A 16,876-nucleotide genomic window follows, 5' to 3' on the forward strand; every position below is an offset into this window, starting at 1 on the left:
AAACCTAAGCTAATGGAGCTTCATCAACATGCCCAGAGACTCTGAGAAAAGGGACGGCAGAGAGAAGACAGATCGAGACCAGAGATTAGGCCTGTCCTGCCTTGCATCTCAGTTCGAGAACTCTTCTTGGCAAGTTAGGGTCTATGCATATGGCGGACCTTTCCCATCCTCCTTTGAATGGTTCACTCTCCTTCGATATAATTCTGTCCCCACGGAGCCAGTGAGCTACCTTGGGGTGGGGAGTAGTCGTCTGAGTCGGTGTCGCTCTCGCTGCTGTCCTCCACCAGGAAGGCAGGGTAGTTCCAGGACATGCTGAGGATGCCATCTGACTCGTGCAGCAGGACGTGGGCCAGCATCCTGCCGTGACAGTCCATCACGATCACCTGCCCGTCGGCCGTGCCGAACAGCACCTGCAACCAAGGACCAGCACCCTTGATGGACGGGGAGAAACAGCTGTGGTTTCTAGCAAGTCTCGCCCCCTCGACTTGTTTAGAAGGACAAAACATATTTAGAACTAAAAAAAAAAAAGACCAGTTAAGTAACATAGAGGATACACAAAGCATTAAGTAGTAGAAACTTAGCTGGTTATTACTGCAAGAATTTTAATTGTCTAAGACTGAAATGTGAATCATAGCATAATAAATATATTCGTTATGTGGCAGAGACATTTTCAAACAATACTGGAAAAATCCTTGTTTTATTTTTCATGGGTTCTTTTTGTTTGCTGGGTTTTTTTTTTGGTTGGTGGAGGAGAGCTAAGAAGAGGATAATATTCACTAATTTTTTGTGAAAAAAAAAGCAGCAGCAGAGGTTCATTCTTAAGAATTTCTCAAATTTAGAAGAAAAACTTTAGGTGTATGTTTATGTTTGACCAAAGAGAAAATAGCTTTGGTTATGTCAACAGGTCCTCTAACCGTAATTGGAAAAGAAGATGGCCCTGAAATAGTTTGTCTAATGTTTTATTTCACTGAGAGTAAAAATGGTATTAATGTATTAATTAATAGTCCTATAGTGTATTAATGGCATTAATACATTCATTGAGTGTTGCTTTGTGCTGAGCACTATACTAACAGCTTTACCTCGTTAGCTGTCAAATAATCCTGGGAGCTGAGTCCCAGGCTCGCTGGCACGGAGCTCAGCTGGGCCCTTGGTGTGCTGAGGGCTCTCCTCGGGAACCGCCTCACTTCACCGCCGAGCACACTCTTGGGAACGTGCTGGGGGTGCAGGCAGGCCCCGGGCCGGAGCTACAGCACAGGCAGGCAGGGGCTAAGCCCCCTCCATCAGACTGGCAGAGGAGCAGCCCCCAGCTGTGAGAGGCTTCCCTGACATGAGTGGAGTCACCCAGCTGGATGTCCCTGGGGACGGGGACCTCCCCAGGGAGACGCCATGTTATCTGCTGCATTGTGTGTGGGCTCTGCAGTTTCTGCATCCATTGCCATTAAAAACTTAGGATCTTTTGTGTTTCATGAGATTTGTCTATCCATCAGCAACTCATCGTGAGAACCACACAAACTATTTCCATCTTACAGACGCAGCAACAATTTAAGAGAGGTCAAGTTGACAAAGCTATTCATTAAGTGGTCAAGCCAGGGTTATTTCACTAGAAAGACCAGGATTTACACATTGAGGTTTTTTAGGTCCTTGCCTCTTTTTGCTTGCCACATTTTGATGTTAAGCTCCTTGGGGGCAGACTGTCCAGAGGTGTACCCCCCAGCACCTAACAGAACTCTGGGCACACAGTGGGCACTCGATATTTACTGTTAAATGGATAAGTTAAAGCCAGTGACAATCAAAAGGAAATTTTAGGACATCAATGCTGATGATTAAGATAGATTAATTTCAAGGGAAAATATACTTCATTTAAGTAGTAATACACTCACAGAATTTACAGAGCTGTTTTAGAATAAATCAATTGTCTATAAATATTCCTTTAAACATGATCTACATTTTAATGACTGAAAACTAAAAAAAGCTAAAGCACTTTTCCTCAGGGCAGTGATGAATCCATGACCGCATGCCACTTACAGGAAAAACAGTGAACACAGTGAAAATCATTTTAGGAAAAGTGAAATTTTTGGTGCCAACAGAGGAAATAAACATCCACTGGCAAGTGGACAAAGGCCTTGTGTGACCCAGGCACTGGGATCAAGACACTGGGGCAGCGGGTCAGACCCGCGGAAGCCCTTGAGGAGGCAGGCTCCAAACGCGCTCAGTAGGCAGGTTTCAGTACGATAAACATAGAACATGACTTCTTGTGACTTGAACTGAAATGCACAATTTACATATTTCAAAAGAAGATGTGTGGGAACCGCAGCGTAAGGCGAATGGCACGGGTGAGGTGCCCGGGAAGCGAGCGTTTCTTCTATTCTCACCCGCTTGCTCAAGCACATTTTGAAGAGCAGCCTGTGCCTCGGTGCTAGGTGAAGGGGTTATCATATCACTTACGACTGTTATTTTCAATAAAGAGAGAGCTCACGAGCAGGAACAGCAAACCATTATTCTCCAGGAGCACTCGGGGTGACCATACATGGATCCCAGACCAGTTCCCTGACACCCCGTTATGGGTTCTCACGTGACCCTACAGTCCTCCATTGGCACAACCATCACGACTCTCCCATCTTTACTGTGGGATTATCTGATTGCTGTCTGACTCCCATGCTTGACAGCAAGCTTCTGAGGACATGGACCACGTCTGCTCTGCTCTCTGCCATCTCCCCAGGGCCTAGCATCTTAGACGACATGTGGCAGTTAAGTATTTGTGATGCTTCTGCACTGAAGCATCTTTTGACTAAAACTCCTATTTTTCCATTTTAGAGAAGAACAGGTACCAGACAAGAGCAGACATCTAATTCCTGACTGGTGATTTAGTGAGTTCTCAGTGTTCAACATCACACTAAAACAAAACAGAAGAAAAAAATCAGCCCCCAAACTCCCCACCATTAATCAGTTTCTACTCCAGCTCTCTTGGGAAGATAATGCACTATTAAGATTGGAGAGAAGGAAAAGAGCCACGTGAACAGACTAGTTGTCAAGCAATGATGGAGAAGTTACTCCGTTTTAGAACAAGTATGTCACAGATAACTGAAGAACACTGATACAACACGCAATCAGATTTTTAAAAACCTCCTCTGTTACATTCTTTTCATGCTTAATCACTTCCAATGAGATAAAGCTTATGTGAGCCAAGGACTTCAAGAGAACCAGACAGAGAAGTCTAATAAAAATGAACAGACACACGGGTAAAGGCGTCAGTCTCTGCTTCTTCCCCTACCCCCGAATGCTCTAGAAAAATGCCTGCCGGCTCCTCCCTCCCGGGCTCTGTCTGCTTTTCCAGGCTTGACCTTATGCACTCTTCTCTCTCTAGGAGATCACAGTCATGTCCATGGCCCCAAGGACCCCATCACGCTGGCTCCCTGCCCAGGCCTCTCCCCTAAGCTCCAGGCTCACACATCCAACTGCTTACCTGCCACTCACCCCCAGACGTGTCAGAGGCCCATCAGAGTCAACATGTCCCAGATGAAATGCATGACCTCATCCTTCCCCCGACCAACACACACACAACCGGGCCTTCTTCCAGCAAACAGTGGCTTGTGTTTTATCTACAATGACCCGTACAGCATCTGGTACATAACGGGTGCTCAGACAGAGCATGTGAAGGCTTTTGGGACCCACCACAGAGAAGAGATCTCACTCTAACAGCACTCCAAACTTGGCTGTTTTTGCACGTCCGTCTTTCCCACTGAACCATGAGCTCCTCAAGGGCAGGGCTGCGCCCCCAGGTTCTCCCACATTCTCGTCATGAGTGGATGCTCGGTGGCTATTAGTAAATGAATTTCTGCCCAAAGCTTTGGCCTTTGCTCAAATTTTCCTACAAATGAAGCAACAACTTCTTTCCTTTCTTCTTTAAACCATAAACCAATGCTCAGTTCCTCCCCTCCAACTGCTCTCCAAAACACGTTCAATTACGGATGACGTAAAGTTCTGTCGCATATTTTCCCTGCTCTTTTCTCCGTTGGGTTGCAGGCTTCACGTATGAGCAGGGACGACGCTCCCTCTGCAATGCGTACACCAAGAACCAAACAAGCTGGTAGAAACGTGTGGGTCCTCGGGCCACACCAGTTGATGGCTGTCTCTTAGTTCAATTTACTTTCCAGCCTTGAAAACACTCATTGCAGTGCCGTGTTTAACATCGAGGTGATTTTTAAATAATTAAGGTATTCACATACAATCTCTTCATTTCAATGTACTCCATGCTAAACTATTTTTAGATGTAATTATTTTAAAATATAACTTAATTAGTGCCAGTAATTTTAAATGAACCAAGCCATAAACCAAAGGGGGCAGGAAGAGGATATAAAATAATTTCAAATATTTATGTTTTGGAAACAGTGATGATATCTCATTAGTATCTTTATCTTTGGAGACTGGTACTCATCTATATTCTTGAATAAAGATAGTATTAGGAAACTTCAACTACAAAAATACACACTTCTATAAATGTTCACTTCTTTTGTAGTAGAGTTTAACTAGTAGCATTGGAACAAGTTCCAGAAGGAGTTGACTTTCTTCCCATTTATTTGCTTTTGTGATTAAAGCTGGGAGGAGTAGTTAACAAAGTGATGACAAATTTCTACTAGTAACCTCAGCTCTGTTGGTGGCAAACAGCTAAATGTGCCACTGTGGATAGAGGAACGAAGGGACAAGCTGTGACGTCCCCTTGCTCTTTAGAAGGAAACTTCTGTCCTGAGATGTCACTTGAAGCACAACTTTTTCTTTTTTAAAGATGTCCCTGTTGGGTTTCAGAACACTAGCTTCAAGGCCAGATTTGAATATTTTGCAACTAAAGAAACAGAGTCAATGAAATCGGACAGTTGTAAATGACAGAACTGATTAACAGGATATTTCCTGGTTTACAAGAAACAAAACAAAATGTAATTTCACAGTTGACTATAACAACCATTTCTAAAACAGATATTTTAAGACTTATTCTGACAAATAAGAAAGTAATCTCACCCAGAATACCTACAATACAAAATTTGTATCTTTGGGCTAAATATGTAATTTTGAAGTCACTTCATCTCTTCACTGCAGAAAAGAACACTTACAAACTAACCCAGAAAGATGAGACACTACCCTATGTTTAAAGATTTTCAGAGAAGGAGATATTCTATGTGTCTCAGGCATTGAATTTCATGTTAAATAATTCCCATTGCTAGAACATTCTTCCCCAAATCTCTCAGCCTCCATTTTAAAGTTCACTCACCCTTCTAAGACACCCACACAGTGATTTCCGGGGGTGGAGGGGAAGAGTCTTGACTACATGCCTAATTAAAAAACGCATTTAATTAGGACATCTCCAGAAGGCTACACAAGTAACTGGAAACACCCATGAGCTCTGGGGAACAGAACTGGGTGGCTTAGGGATAGTGGAAGAAAGGGGCCTTTTTATCAATAGTCTTTTGAACATTTAGAATTTCATACCATGTGAAGATACCATTAAAAATATCTTTAAGTGTACACTGAACGAGGTTAAAAGAAATGTTTCAGGAACACAGCCCTTGATCAGGTCTTTGGAGCATGGCAAAACGCCCAGGGTGGCCGTTCATCACGCAGTCCTTGCGGGGTGAATGAGCATCTTTAACGTGGGTGGGAGATGCTAAGCCATACTGGAATCTGCTTAGCCCGGTTGGTCCAGACAGTGCAAACCTGTTGCAGAAACATCCTTTCCTTTGCAAAGGAGTCGGGACTGACAGTCAGCTGGCTGGGGGGTCTGTTTCTCTCCCGATGCCTAACTAACACATAACTTTGAATTGTCATTTACGTCCCTGAGTGCTGGTCTCCTTTGTCAGCTAAGAAAGTTTTACTAGATGAGCTCTTATATCCTTTCCTGTTTCAAAATGCTCCAAATCTTTAACATATATCTAAATATATTTCTCTGAGAACAGTAATTTCTTCCTATGGCTACTAATAAATTTCTTCAACAAAAGGACTAAGAGGAAATGATTTCCCTGTCTGAGGAGAGAAAAAGTCTCTGACTCTCCAGTAGCTGCCGGGGCACACAGTGGGGCACACTCAACAGCAGCTGTGACTGGTGTCAAAGGTAAACAAAGCTGGACACTAGTTAAAGAGGCAGGAACACATCTTAACCAGTAATAACTACAGCGGAACTGAACTCAGCTTCCATGTGCGCAGAGGTGACTGGGCGTTTTAAAGGGAATGGGAGAGTGTCAGGGAAGTGGAAATCTACATAAAGCCAGGAGAGGGGTTTCTCAATGTGATGAAGCCATCTGGGTTTGCTAACTGGTGCTTATCTAAGTTAGGGTCCAACCACCCACAGACACAGGGAGGCAGGGGCCCTATTGTCAGGTGTTGTCTGGAACAAACAGCAAATTCTTTCGTCAGCCTTGAGGTCTCCCAGGCAAGAACATAAGGGAGCTGGAGTTATTCTCAGGGACACAGCTTGTGTTAAGAGAAACTACGCAAGCACTTGTGCAAATTTCTTAGAGAGAGAGAGAAAGCGAAAGAGAAAGAGAGAGAGAGAATCTAGAAACTTTACAGGCTAGAAGAGAGTGGAATGATATATCTACAGCCGAGAATTCTCTACCCAGCGAAAATATCCTTCAAATACGATGGAGAAATAAAAACTTTCCCAGATAAACAAAAATTAAGGGAGTTCATTGCCACAAAACCTCCTCTTCAGGAAATCCTCAGGAAAACCCTCATTCCTGAAAAATCCAAAAAAGGAAAGGGGCTACAAAACCAAGAGCAGAGGAGATAAGTAGAAGGACAACAACAGAGAGTAGCAGCTCTACATCAGAACAGATTAAACCATGGGACGAGAAACAAAGGAAATTGAAGAAAACCAGAAAACAAGACACAAAATGGTAGTGGTAGGCCCCCACATCTCAATAATCACTCTAAATGTAAATGGATTGAACTCCCCAATCAAAAGACACAGAGTGGCAGGATGGATCAAAGAACAAGATCCAACAATATGCTGCCTCCAGGAAACACACCTCAGCCCCAAAGACAAACACAGACTCAGAGTGAAGGGATGGAGAACAATACTCCAAGCTAATAATGAACAAAAGAAAGCAGGTGTCGCTATACTAATATCAGACAAGGTAGATTTCAAAGCAAAACAGATAAAGAAAGACAAAGAGGGACAGTATATAATGATAAAAGGGACTCTCCACCAAGAAGACATAACACTTATAAATATATACGCACCCAACACAGGAGCACCAAAATTTGTAAAGCAACTCTTAATAGAACTAAAAGACGACATCAACAACAATACAATAATAGTAGGGGACCTCAACACACCATTAACACCAATGGACAGAACATCCAGACAGAAAATCAACAAGGAAATAATAGAATTAAATGAGAGAGAATCTAGTTTTATAGGTCAAGGTTGACGCCTAGTCCAGAAGAGGGATCAGCAGCGCCTGCATAGAAATTCGTCAGGAGAGTGTCTGTCACTGCTAGTGGCAAACATCACCTCTCTCTAACGTAACACGGGACGTGTTCAACGTCAAGCGTGGGGCTGTCAGAGCAGCAACCCATTCTGGTCAGGAACGCCCCAGGGAACCCTGGGAAGCTCAATCGTGTAGTTCAGCCGTCAGGACAAGCACCGGCGTGCACGCAAGGACTGCGTCAAAACCAACGCCGTTACATGCCATGGTATTAGTACAAAAATGTAACACTAAATTAACAAGGAACTGACTTTAAAATAAACTTAGACCCCCAATATATAATTTTTTTTTTATTGTGGTAAGAACATTTAACATGTTCTTAACACTCTAACACTCTACACTCTTGGCAAGTTTTCAAGTGAACAATACAGCGTTGTTACCCATAGGCACAATGTTGTACAGGACACCTGCAGAACTTAATCATCTCGCATAACTGAAACTTTATACCCGCTGAACAGCAACTCCCCTTTTTCCCCTCCGCCTATCCCAGCACAACCACCATTCTACTCTCTGCTTCTGTGAGTCTGATTATTTTAGGCACCTCATCTAAGTGAGATCACGCAGTACTTGGCCTTCCGCAACTGGATTATTTCACTTAGCATAATGTCCTCAAAGTTTATTCATGAATGACTCAGCCTTCTTTTTGAAGTTGAATACTATGTCACCCTACACCACACTTTCTTTATGCATTCATTCACTGGTGGACATTTAGGTTGTTTCCACACCTCAGCTATGGTGAATAACGCTGCAATGAACACGGTTGTACAAATGTCTCTTCAAGACCCCGCTGTCAATTCTTCTGGATAATTACCCAAGAGTGGGATTGCTGGATCATACAGTATTTCCATTTTTAATTTTTGGAGAAACCTCCATAATATCTTCCTTAATGGTTAGAACATTTTATATTCCACCAAGAGTGTACCAGCGTTCCAATCTCTCCACATCCTCACCAACCCTTGTTACCTTGTGTTTTCGAAAACAGCCATCCTGACAGAACTGAGGTGATTTCAGATTGTGATTTTGATTTGCATTTCCCCGACAATTAGTGATGTTGAGCATCTTTCATATATTTTTGGTCACTGGTACATCCTCTTTGGAGAAATGTCTATTCGAATCCATTGCCCATTTTTAAATCTGGTTATTTGGCTTCTTTTGTTTTTTGCTATTGAGTTGAAGGAGCTCCTTGTTTATTTTGGATATTAACTGGTTATCAGATATATGGTTTGCAAGTATTTCTCCCCATTCCATAGGCTGCCTGTTCACTCTGCTAATTGTTTTCTGTGCTGTGTAGAAACTTTTTATGATGTGGTCCTACTTGTCTAATTTTGCTTTTGTCGCCTATGCCATTGGTGTCATATCCAAGAAATCACTGCCAAGACCAATGTCATGAAGTTTTCCCCCATGTTTCCTTCTAGAAGTTTTATAGTGTCAAGTCTTGTGTTTGAATCTTTAATCCATTTTGAGTTGATTTTTGTACACGGTGTAAGAGACGAGGGTCCAATTCCATACTTTTGCAGGTACAGATCCAGTTTTCCTGGTACCATTTGTTGAAGAGACTATTGTCTCCCCATTGCATATTCTCGGCACCCTTGTTGAAGACCATTTGACTACACATGCATGGGTTAATTTCTGGGTTCTCTATTCTGTCCCATGGGTCTCTATGTCTGTATTTATGCCAACACCTTTCTGTTTTATTTAGTGTAGTTTGTAACATATTTTGAAATCAGGACATGTGATTGCTCCAGCTTTATTCTTCCTCAACATTGTTTTAGCTATTCCAGGTCCTTGGTGGTTTCATTTAACGTCTAGGATTGTTTCTGTATTTCTGTAAAAAGCGCCATTGGGATTTTTATATGGATTCACTCAATCTGTAGATGGCTTTGAGTAGTACGGACATTTTAGTCATAGTAAGTCTTCCAATCCATGAACATGGGACATCTTTCCATTTATTTGTGTCTTCTTTAATTTCTCTCATCTATGTTTTCTAGTCTTCAGTGTAAAAGTCTTTCACTTCCTTGGTTAAGCTTATTCCCAACTATTTTATTCTTTTTGATGCTATTATAAGTGGGATTTTCTTACTTTCCTTTTCAGATAGTTCACCCTATAGAAACGCAACTGATTTTTGTATATTGATTTTATATCCTGCAACTTTACTAATCCATTTATTTCAACCGTGTGTGTGTGTGTGTGTGTGTGTGTGTGTGTGAGTGTGAGTGTATGTAGCTTTTAGGGTTTTCTAAGATCATGTCATTTGCAAAGATAATTTTATTTCTTCCTTTCCTATTTGAATGCCTTTTCTTTCTTTTTCTTGCCTTATTGCTATAATTGCAGTACTATGTTGAATAAAAGTGGAGAGAGCAAGTATCCTCATCTTGTTCCTGATCATAGAGGAAAAGCTTTTAGTTTTTCACCTTTGAGTATGATATTAGCTATGGGATTTTCATATGTGGCCTTTACTATATTGAAGTAATTTCCTTTTATTCCTAGTTTGTTGAAAGTTTTTATCATGAAGGTGTGTTGAATTTTCTCTAATGCTTTTTATGCATCTATTGAGATGATTGTCTTGTATTATTCAATGTTCTGTTAATACAGTGTATCACAATAATTGATTTTCCTGTGTTGTTGAACATCCTTGCATCCTAGGGATAAATCCCAATTGAGTCTTGTGTATGATCCTTTCAAAGTTCCGTTGAACTCGGTTTGCTAGCATGGTCATGTGTCACTTAACAATGGGGATACATTCTGAGAAATGTGTTGTTAGCTGATTTCATCATCGTGCAAACATCATAGAGTGTACTTACATGAACCCAGATGGTATAGCCTACTACACACCTAGGCTATATGGTGGAGCCTATTGCTCCTAGGCTACAAATCTGTACGGTATATTACTGTACTGAATACTGTAGGCAATTGTTAACACAATGGTAAATATTTGTATATCTAAACATATCTAAACAGAATAAGTACAGTAAAAAATATAATATAAAAGATTAAAAAATGGTACACCTGTATGGGGCACTCACCATGAATGGAGCTTGCAGCCTGGAGGTTGCTCTGGGTGAGTCCATGAGTGAGTGGTGAGTGCATGTGAAGGCCGAGGGCACCGCTGGACACTGCTGCAGAGCTGTAGACTTCACAGACACTACACACTTAGGCGGCACTAAGTTTATCAAAAATATTTTTCTTTCTTCAATAATAAATTAAGCTTAGCTTACTGTAACTCTGTTTTTTTTTTAAAGGTTGGCACCTGAGCTAACAACCGTTGCCAATCTTTTTTTTTTCTGCTTTTTTCTCCCCGAATCCCCCCAGTATATAGTTGTATATTTTAGTTGTGGGTCTGTGTACCGTAACTTTTTTACTTACTTTATAAACTTTTACATTTTTTTAACTTTTTGACTCTTTTGTAATAAGACTTAGCTTAAAACACAATATACAGCTGTAAAAAAAATTTTTCTCTCTTTACATCCTTATTTTATAGGCCTTTTCCTATTTTTTAAAAATTTTATTTTTCTTTTTACTTTTTAAACTTTTTTGTTAAGTACTAAGCCACAAACATATACATTAGCCTAGGCCTACACAGGGTCAGGATCATCAATATCACTGTCTTCCACCTCCACATCTTGACCCACTGGAAGGTCTTCAGGGGCAATAACACACACGGGGTTGTCATCTCCTGTGATAACAATGCCTTCTTCTGGAATCTGCCTGAAGAACTCGAGGTTTGTTTACACCAGCATCACCATAAACACATGAGTGATGCGCTGACAATACGACAGCAACGGCATCACTAGGCAATAGGAATTTTTCAGCTCCATCATCTTAAAGGGATAATAACCTTAGGGGACCATTGTCATATATGCAGTCCGTCATTGAGCTAAATGTTATGTGGCATGACTGTATTTGAGGATTTTTGTACCTATGTTCATCACGGACGCAGGTCTGTAATTTTTTTCTTATAGTGTCTTTGGCTTTGGTATCAGGTTAATGCTGGCCTCATAAAATGAATTTGGAAGTGTTCCCTCCTCCTCAAGTTTCTGGAAGAGACTGAGAAGGAATGGTGTTAATTCTTTAAATGTTTGGCAGATTCACTAGTGAAGCCATCTGTCCTGGACTTTTCTTTGTTGGGAACTTTTTGATTACTGCTTCAATCTCCCTCCTAGTTATGGTCTGCTCAGATTTTCTATTTCTTCATGACTCAGTCTCAGTAGGTTGTATGTTTCTAGAAATTTACCCATTTCTGCTATGTTATCCAATTTGTTGACATATAACTATTTATAGCAGTCTCTAATGATCATTTTTATTTGTGACATCAGTTACAACATCTCCTCTTTCATTTCTGATTTTATTTGGGTCATTTCTCTTTTTCTTTGTTAGTCTAGCTGAAGTTTCATCAATTTTGTTGATCTTTTCAAAAAACTCACTCTTAGTTTTGTTGATTTTTTTTCCTATTTTCCATTTTGTTTTCTTTCTCCTCTAATCTTTATTATTTCCTTCCTTCTGCTAACTTTGGGCTAAGTTTTTCTATAGTTCCTTGAGTTGTAACGTTGGATCGTTTGAGATCTTTTTTCTCTTATTATAGGTATTTATTGCTATAAACTCTTCTCTTAGTACTGTTTTGCTCCATCCTGTAAGTTCTGGTATGTTGTGTTTTAGTTTTCATTTGTCTCAAGGTATTTTCTAATTCCCCTTTTGATTTCTTTTTTACCTTCTGGTTACTCAAGAGTGGATTCTTCAATTTCCACATATTTGTGGGTTTTCCAGTATTCCTTCTGCTATTCATTGCTAGTTGTATTTCATTGTGATTGAAAATGATACTTGATATGATTCCAATCTTTTAAAATTTGTTAAGACTTGCTTTGCGACCCAGCATGTGATCCATCCTGGAGAATTTTCCTTGTGCACTTGAGAAGAATGTATATTCTGCTTCTGTTGGGTGGAACGTTCCATACAGACCTCTTGGGTCCATTTGGTTTACAGAGGAGTTAAAGTCCATGTTTTCTTTAGGGATGTTCCATCTGGACGTTCTACCCATTACGGAAAGTGGCTTATTGAAGTCTCCTACCATTACTGTGTTGCTGTCTATTTCTGCCTTCAGTTCTGTCAACGTTAGCATTATATATTTAGTGTTTTATATATTTAGGTGCTCTGATGTTGCGTGCATATATATATTTATAATTGTTATCTTCACAGTGAATTGACTATTTGACCGGTATCTAACTGGTATTCTTTGTTTCTTCCGACGGTTTCTGACTTAAAGTGTCTTTTGTCTGACATAAATATAGTCAGTTTTGATCTCGTTTGGTTATCATTGGCATTCAATATCTTTTCCTATCCTTTCACTGTCAGTTTATATATGATCTTAAATCGAAAGTGAATCTCTTGTACGCAATATATAGTTCGGTCTTGGGTCTTTTTTTTAATCCATTCAGCTACTCTGTGTCTTTTGACTGGGGGGTTTAATTCATTTATATTTAAAGTATTATTGATAGGAAAGGACTTCCTATTGTCATTTTGTCAATTGTTTCTGTAAGTCTTGTAGCTCATTTGTCCCTCTTTGCCTTTCTTGCCGTCTTCCTTTGTGTTTCATTGATGTTTTGTAGTCTATGGTTTGATTCCTGTCTTTTTTGTGTATCTTCTACAGGTATTTTCTTTGTGGTTGCCACGGAGCTTACATAAAACAACTTATAGCTATAGCATCTACTTTAAACTCATAACAACTTAACTTCACAGTTGCATACAAAACTTTTACTTCTTCCCACTGACGCTTTGTTACTGATGTCACAATTTATCTTTTTATATTGTGCATCCATTAACATATTTTTAAACTTATTTTTAATATTCTTGATTTTAACTTTTATAAGAGAATTAAAAGTGACTTACCTATCATTATTACAAGAAAAAAGTATGCTGCATCTGTCTATATATTTATCTTTATCAGTGAGTATTCTATTTTCATAGCTTTCATATGATGGTTTAGCATTCTTTCATTTTCCCCCCTAGTTTTACTGAGAAATAACTGACATATATCACTGCATAAATTTAAGGCATAGAGCATGGTAGTTTGACTTACATATATTGTAAAATGATTACCACAATAGGTTCAGCTAACATCCATAATCTCATACAGATACAATACAAAGAAAAAAGGAAAAACTTTCTGCACATGATAAGAACTCTTAGAATTAACTCTCTTACCAGCTTTCCCTACGTATCATAGAGGAGAGTTCCCTATAGTCATCATGCTGCACATTACATCCCTAATTACCTATTTACCTCGAACTGGAGGTTTGTATCCTTTGACCACCTTCCTCTAATTTTCCCTGCCCTCACTCCGCACCTCTGGTAACTACAAGTCTAATCTCTCTTTCTGAGTTTCGTTTAGATTACACATATAAGTGAGACCACATACTATTTGTCTTTCTCTGTCTGACTTATTTCACTTAGCATAATGCCCTCAAGGTCATCGATGTTGTTGCAAATGGTAGGTTTTCCTCATTTTTAATGGCAGAATAATGGTCCTTTGTATACATACATCGCAAGTTCTTTATCCATTCATCCACTCATGGACACTTGGGCTGTTTCCATGCCTTGGTGATCATGAATTATAGCATCCTTTCACTTCAACTTGAAGAACTCCTTTTCGCACTTTTTGTTAAGGCAGGTCTAGTGGTGATGTGTGTGTGAGAACAACTTTTGTGTGTCTGGGAAAGCCTTTCTCTCTCCTTCACTTTGAAGGACAGTTTTCCCAGGTACAGCATTCGTGGTTGGCGGTTTTTCATTTAGCACTTTGAATATATCATCACACCCCCTTCTGGGCTGCAAGGTTTCTGCTGAGAAATCTGCTGATAGTCTTATGGGTTCCTTTGTATGAGACAAGTCACTTTTTCCTGCTGCTTTTAAAACTGTCTTGGGGCCAGCTCAGTGGCCTAGTGGCAAAGTTAGCACACTGCACCTTGGCAGCCGGGGATTCATGGGTTCAGATGCCGGGTGCAGACCTGTGCACCGCTTATCAAGCCAGCCTATGGTGGTATTCCACAAAATAGAGTAAGACTGGCACAGATGCTAGTTCAGCAACAATCCTTCCCAAGCAAAAAGAGGAAGACTAGCAAGAGATGTTAGCTCAGGGCTAATCTTCTTCATCAAAAAAGAAAAAAACTATCTTTGTCTTTGACAGTTTGATTATTATGTATCTTGGTGTGGATTTTTTTTTTAGTTCATCTTATTTGGGCTCCATTGGGATTTGTGGATCTGGATGTCCACTTTCTTCCCAGATTTGGGAAGTTTTTGGCCATTATTTCTTTGAATAAGCTTTCTGCCCCTTTCTTTCTCTCTCTTCTCCTTCTGGGATTCCCATAATGCATATATTGGCCCATGTGATGGTGTCCTACAAGTCCTTTAAGCTTTCTTCATTCTATCTCACTTTTTCTTTTTTTTAAAAAAATTATTTTTGTGCAATTTTCTTCTTTTTTTAAATATTAGCATCTGCACTAACATCTATTATCAATCTTCTTTTTGTTTTTTCTTCTTCTCCCCAAAGCCCCCCAGAACATAGTTGTATGTTTTAGTTGTAGGTCCTTCCGGCTCTGCTATGTGGGATGTCACTTCAGCATGGCTCGACGAGTGGTGCTAGGTCTGCGCCCAGGATCTGAACTGGCGAAACCCTGGGCCGCCAAAGCAGAGCATGTGAACCTAACCAGTTGGCCGTGGGGCTGGCCCCTCACTGTTTTCTTTGTGCTCCTCTGACTGTATAATTTCCAATGACCTATCTTCAAGTTCACTGCTTCTTTTTTCTGCTTGATCTAATCTGATGCTGAAATCCTCTAGTGAATTTTTCATTTCAGTTATTATATTCTTCACCTCATAATTTCTGATTTTTAAAAAACATTTTCTGTCTCTGTGTTGAAATTCTCACTTTGTTCATGCATTATTCTCCTGATTTTGTTGAGCACTTTATGATTGTTATTTTGAATTCTCTGTCAGGTAAATCATATAATCTCCATTTCATTGGGGTCAGAATCTGGAGACTTATCATGTCCTTTGTTTGGGACATATTTCCTTGTTTCTTCATTTTCCTTGACTCTCTGGGTTGGTGTCTGTGCATTAGACAAAACAGCCACCTCTCCCAGTCTTCATGGACTAACCTTGTATACTAGAAGCCTCTCGCCAATCATCCTGTTCAGAGATTCTGGAGGCCTCTCAAACCAATGTGCTAGTCTGAACCACTGTCTTTGTTCTTAATAACCCCCAGGTGTCTAGAATATGCTGGGTCCTGTCAGTGCTCCAAGACAGAGCCAGTCCCTCAGCAGCCCCCATAAAACTGGGAACATTGGATACGGTCAAACTCTTTCCCTCCCCAAGGAGAAGCCCGGATCTGAGGTTTTTACCAGCTCACTTTGCTTTGGGCTGAGGAGAGGAGCTGTGCTAAGTGCTACCCCATGCTAGTTCCAACCACCCGATTTGTTCTGAGTGACCCCCAGGCATCCTACCAGCCCTCTGAGACAGGTGAGACGGAAGCTAGGGCCTCCGGACACACCTAGAAAAAATCAGAATGTTGGATGTATTGTCCAGTTCTTTCCTTCTATTCCCAGGGAGAGTCTGGGAACTGGGGATTTTCTCCCAATCATACGGTGCTTTGCCAGAGGTAGTGATTATGGCAAGAGGGTATCTCAAATTTTCCTACCAGCTCTGATGTGGCTGGTTTCACATTCACCTGGGGTGCAGGAGCCTCTCAGCTAGTTTCTGGATTTCTCACAAAGGTTGATTTGGGACGTTGTTATGGAAAGGAAGGTCCACGGCTTTCTATTCCACCATCTGGCTGAGGTTCACCCCTGCACAACACACTCTTTGGAAGGTGTATGTAATAACAGCCAGTGTATACAAATAACTGTCTCCCATTTTTCCTTCTTAAACTAAATTGTTAAACATAAATTTCAAGAAAGGTATTTTTATTTAGCATATTTTATAATTCATCTAAACTGAGTGTTCTATATAGTGATTCATCAATGATCTGAGTCCAGAGATAAGAAAGAGTAATTTAATTTTTAAATGTCTTAATTGCCACTCTCAGTCAACCAAAACAACATCAACAAAAGAAAATAAAAGAAAGTACAAACACAGTAGCTGCACCTGTTTTTGCTAAAGAAATCTGCTCTCTTCTATGAAGAGCTCAACAGAAGTTCCAGAATACACAGAAAATAAAAATTGGGGGGAAAAAAGCCTAAACAATATCAACAATTGTATAAAGGTAGGTATGAAGGGTGGGAGGTCATCTCCTGACTTGCTTTCCCAAGTATCTTTCCATAATTTTCCTTAATTGTTACTTACATCCTCCTTGCCTATTTTGGCAAGAATCATTCCTATATATGTTCAGTTCAGGGCTTAAATAAAGACAGGCTTCC

General features: G+C 40.3%; 1 protein-coding gene across 3 annotated transcripts in view; it reads right to left on the reverse strand.

Annotated features, from left to right (window-relative positions):
- The window catches only part of TULP4 (TUB like protein 4), a 194,453-nt gene that overhangs the window by 48,943 nt on the left and 128,634 nt on the right, over positions 1-16,876 (reverse strand). For all 3 annotated transcript variants that reach the window (XM_046669524.1, XM_046669523.1, XM_046669521.1), the window contains one exon: positions 230-410. In XM_046669524.1, the coding sequence (XP_046525480.1) occupies positions 230-410 (181 nt within the window). The remainder of the gene's footprint in view (positions 1-229; positions 411-16,876) is intronic.

The sequence above is a fragment of the Equus quagga genome, chromosome 8 (genome assembly GCF_021613505.1).
Source record: "Equus quagga isolate Etosha38 chromosome 8, UCLA_HA_Equagga_1.0, whole genome shotgun sequence".
Classification (NCBI taxonomy): domain Eukaryota; kingdom Metazoa; phylum Chordata; class Mammalia; order Perissodactyla; family Equidae; genus Equus; species Equus quagga.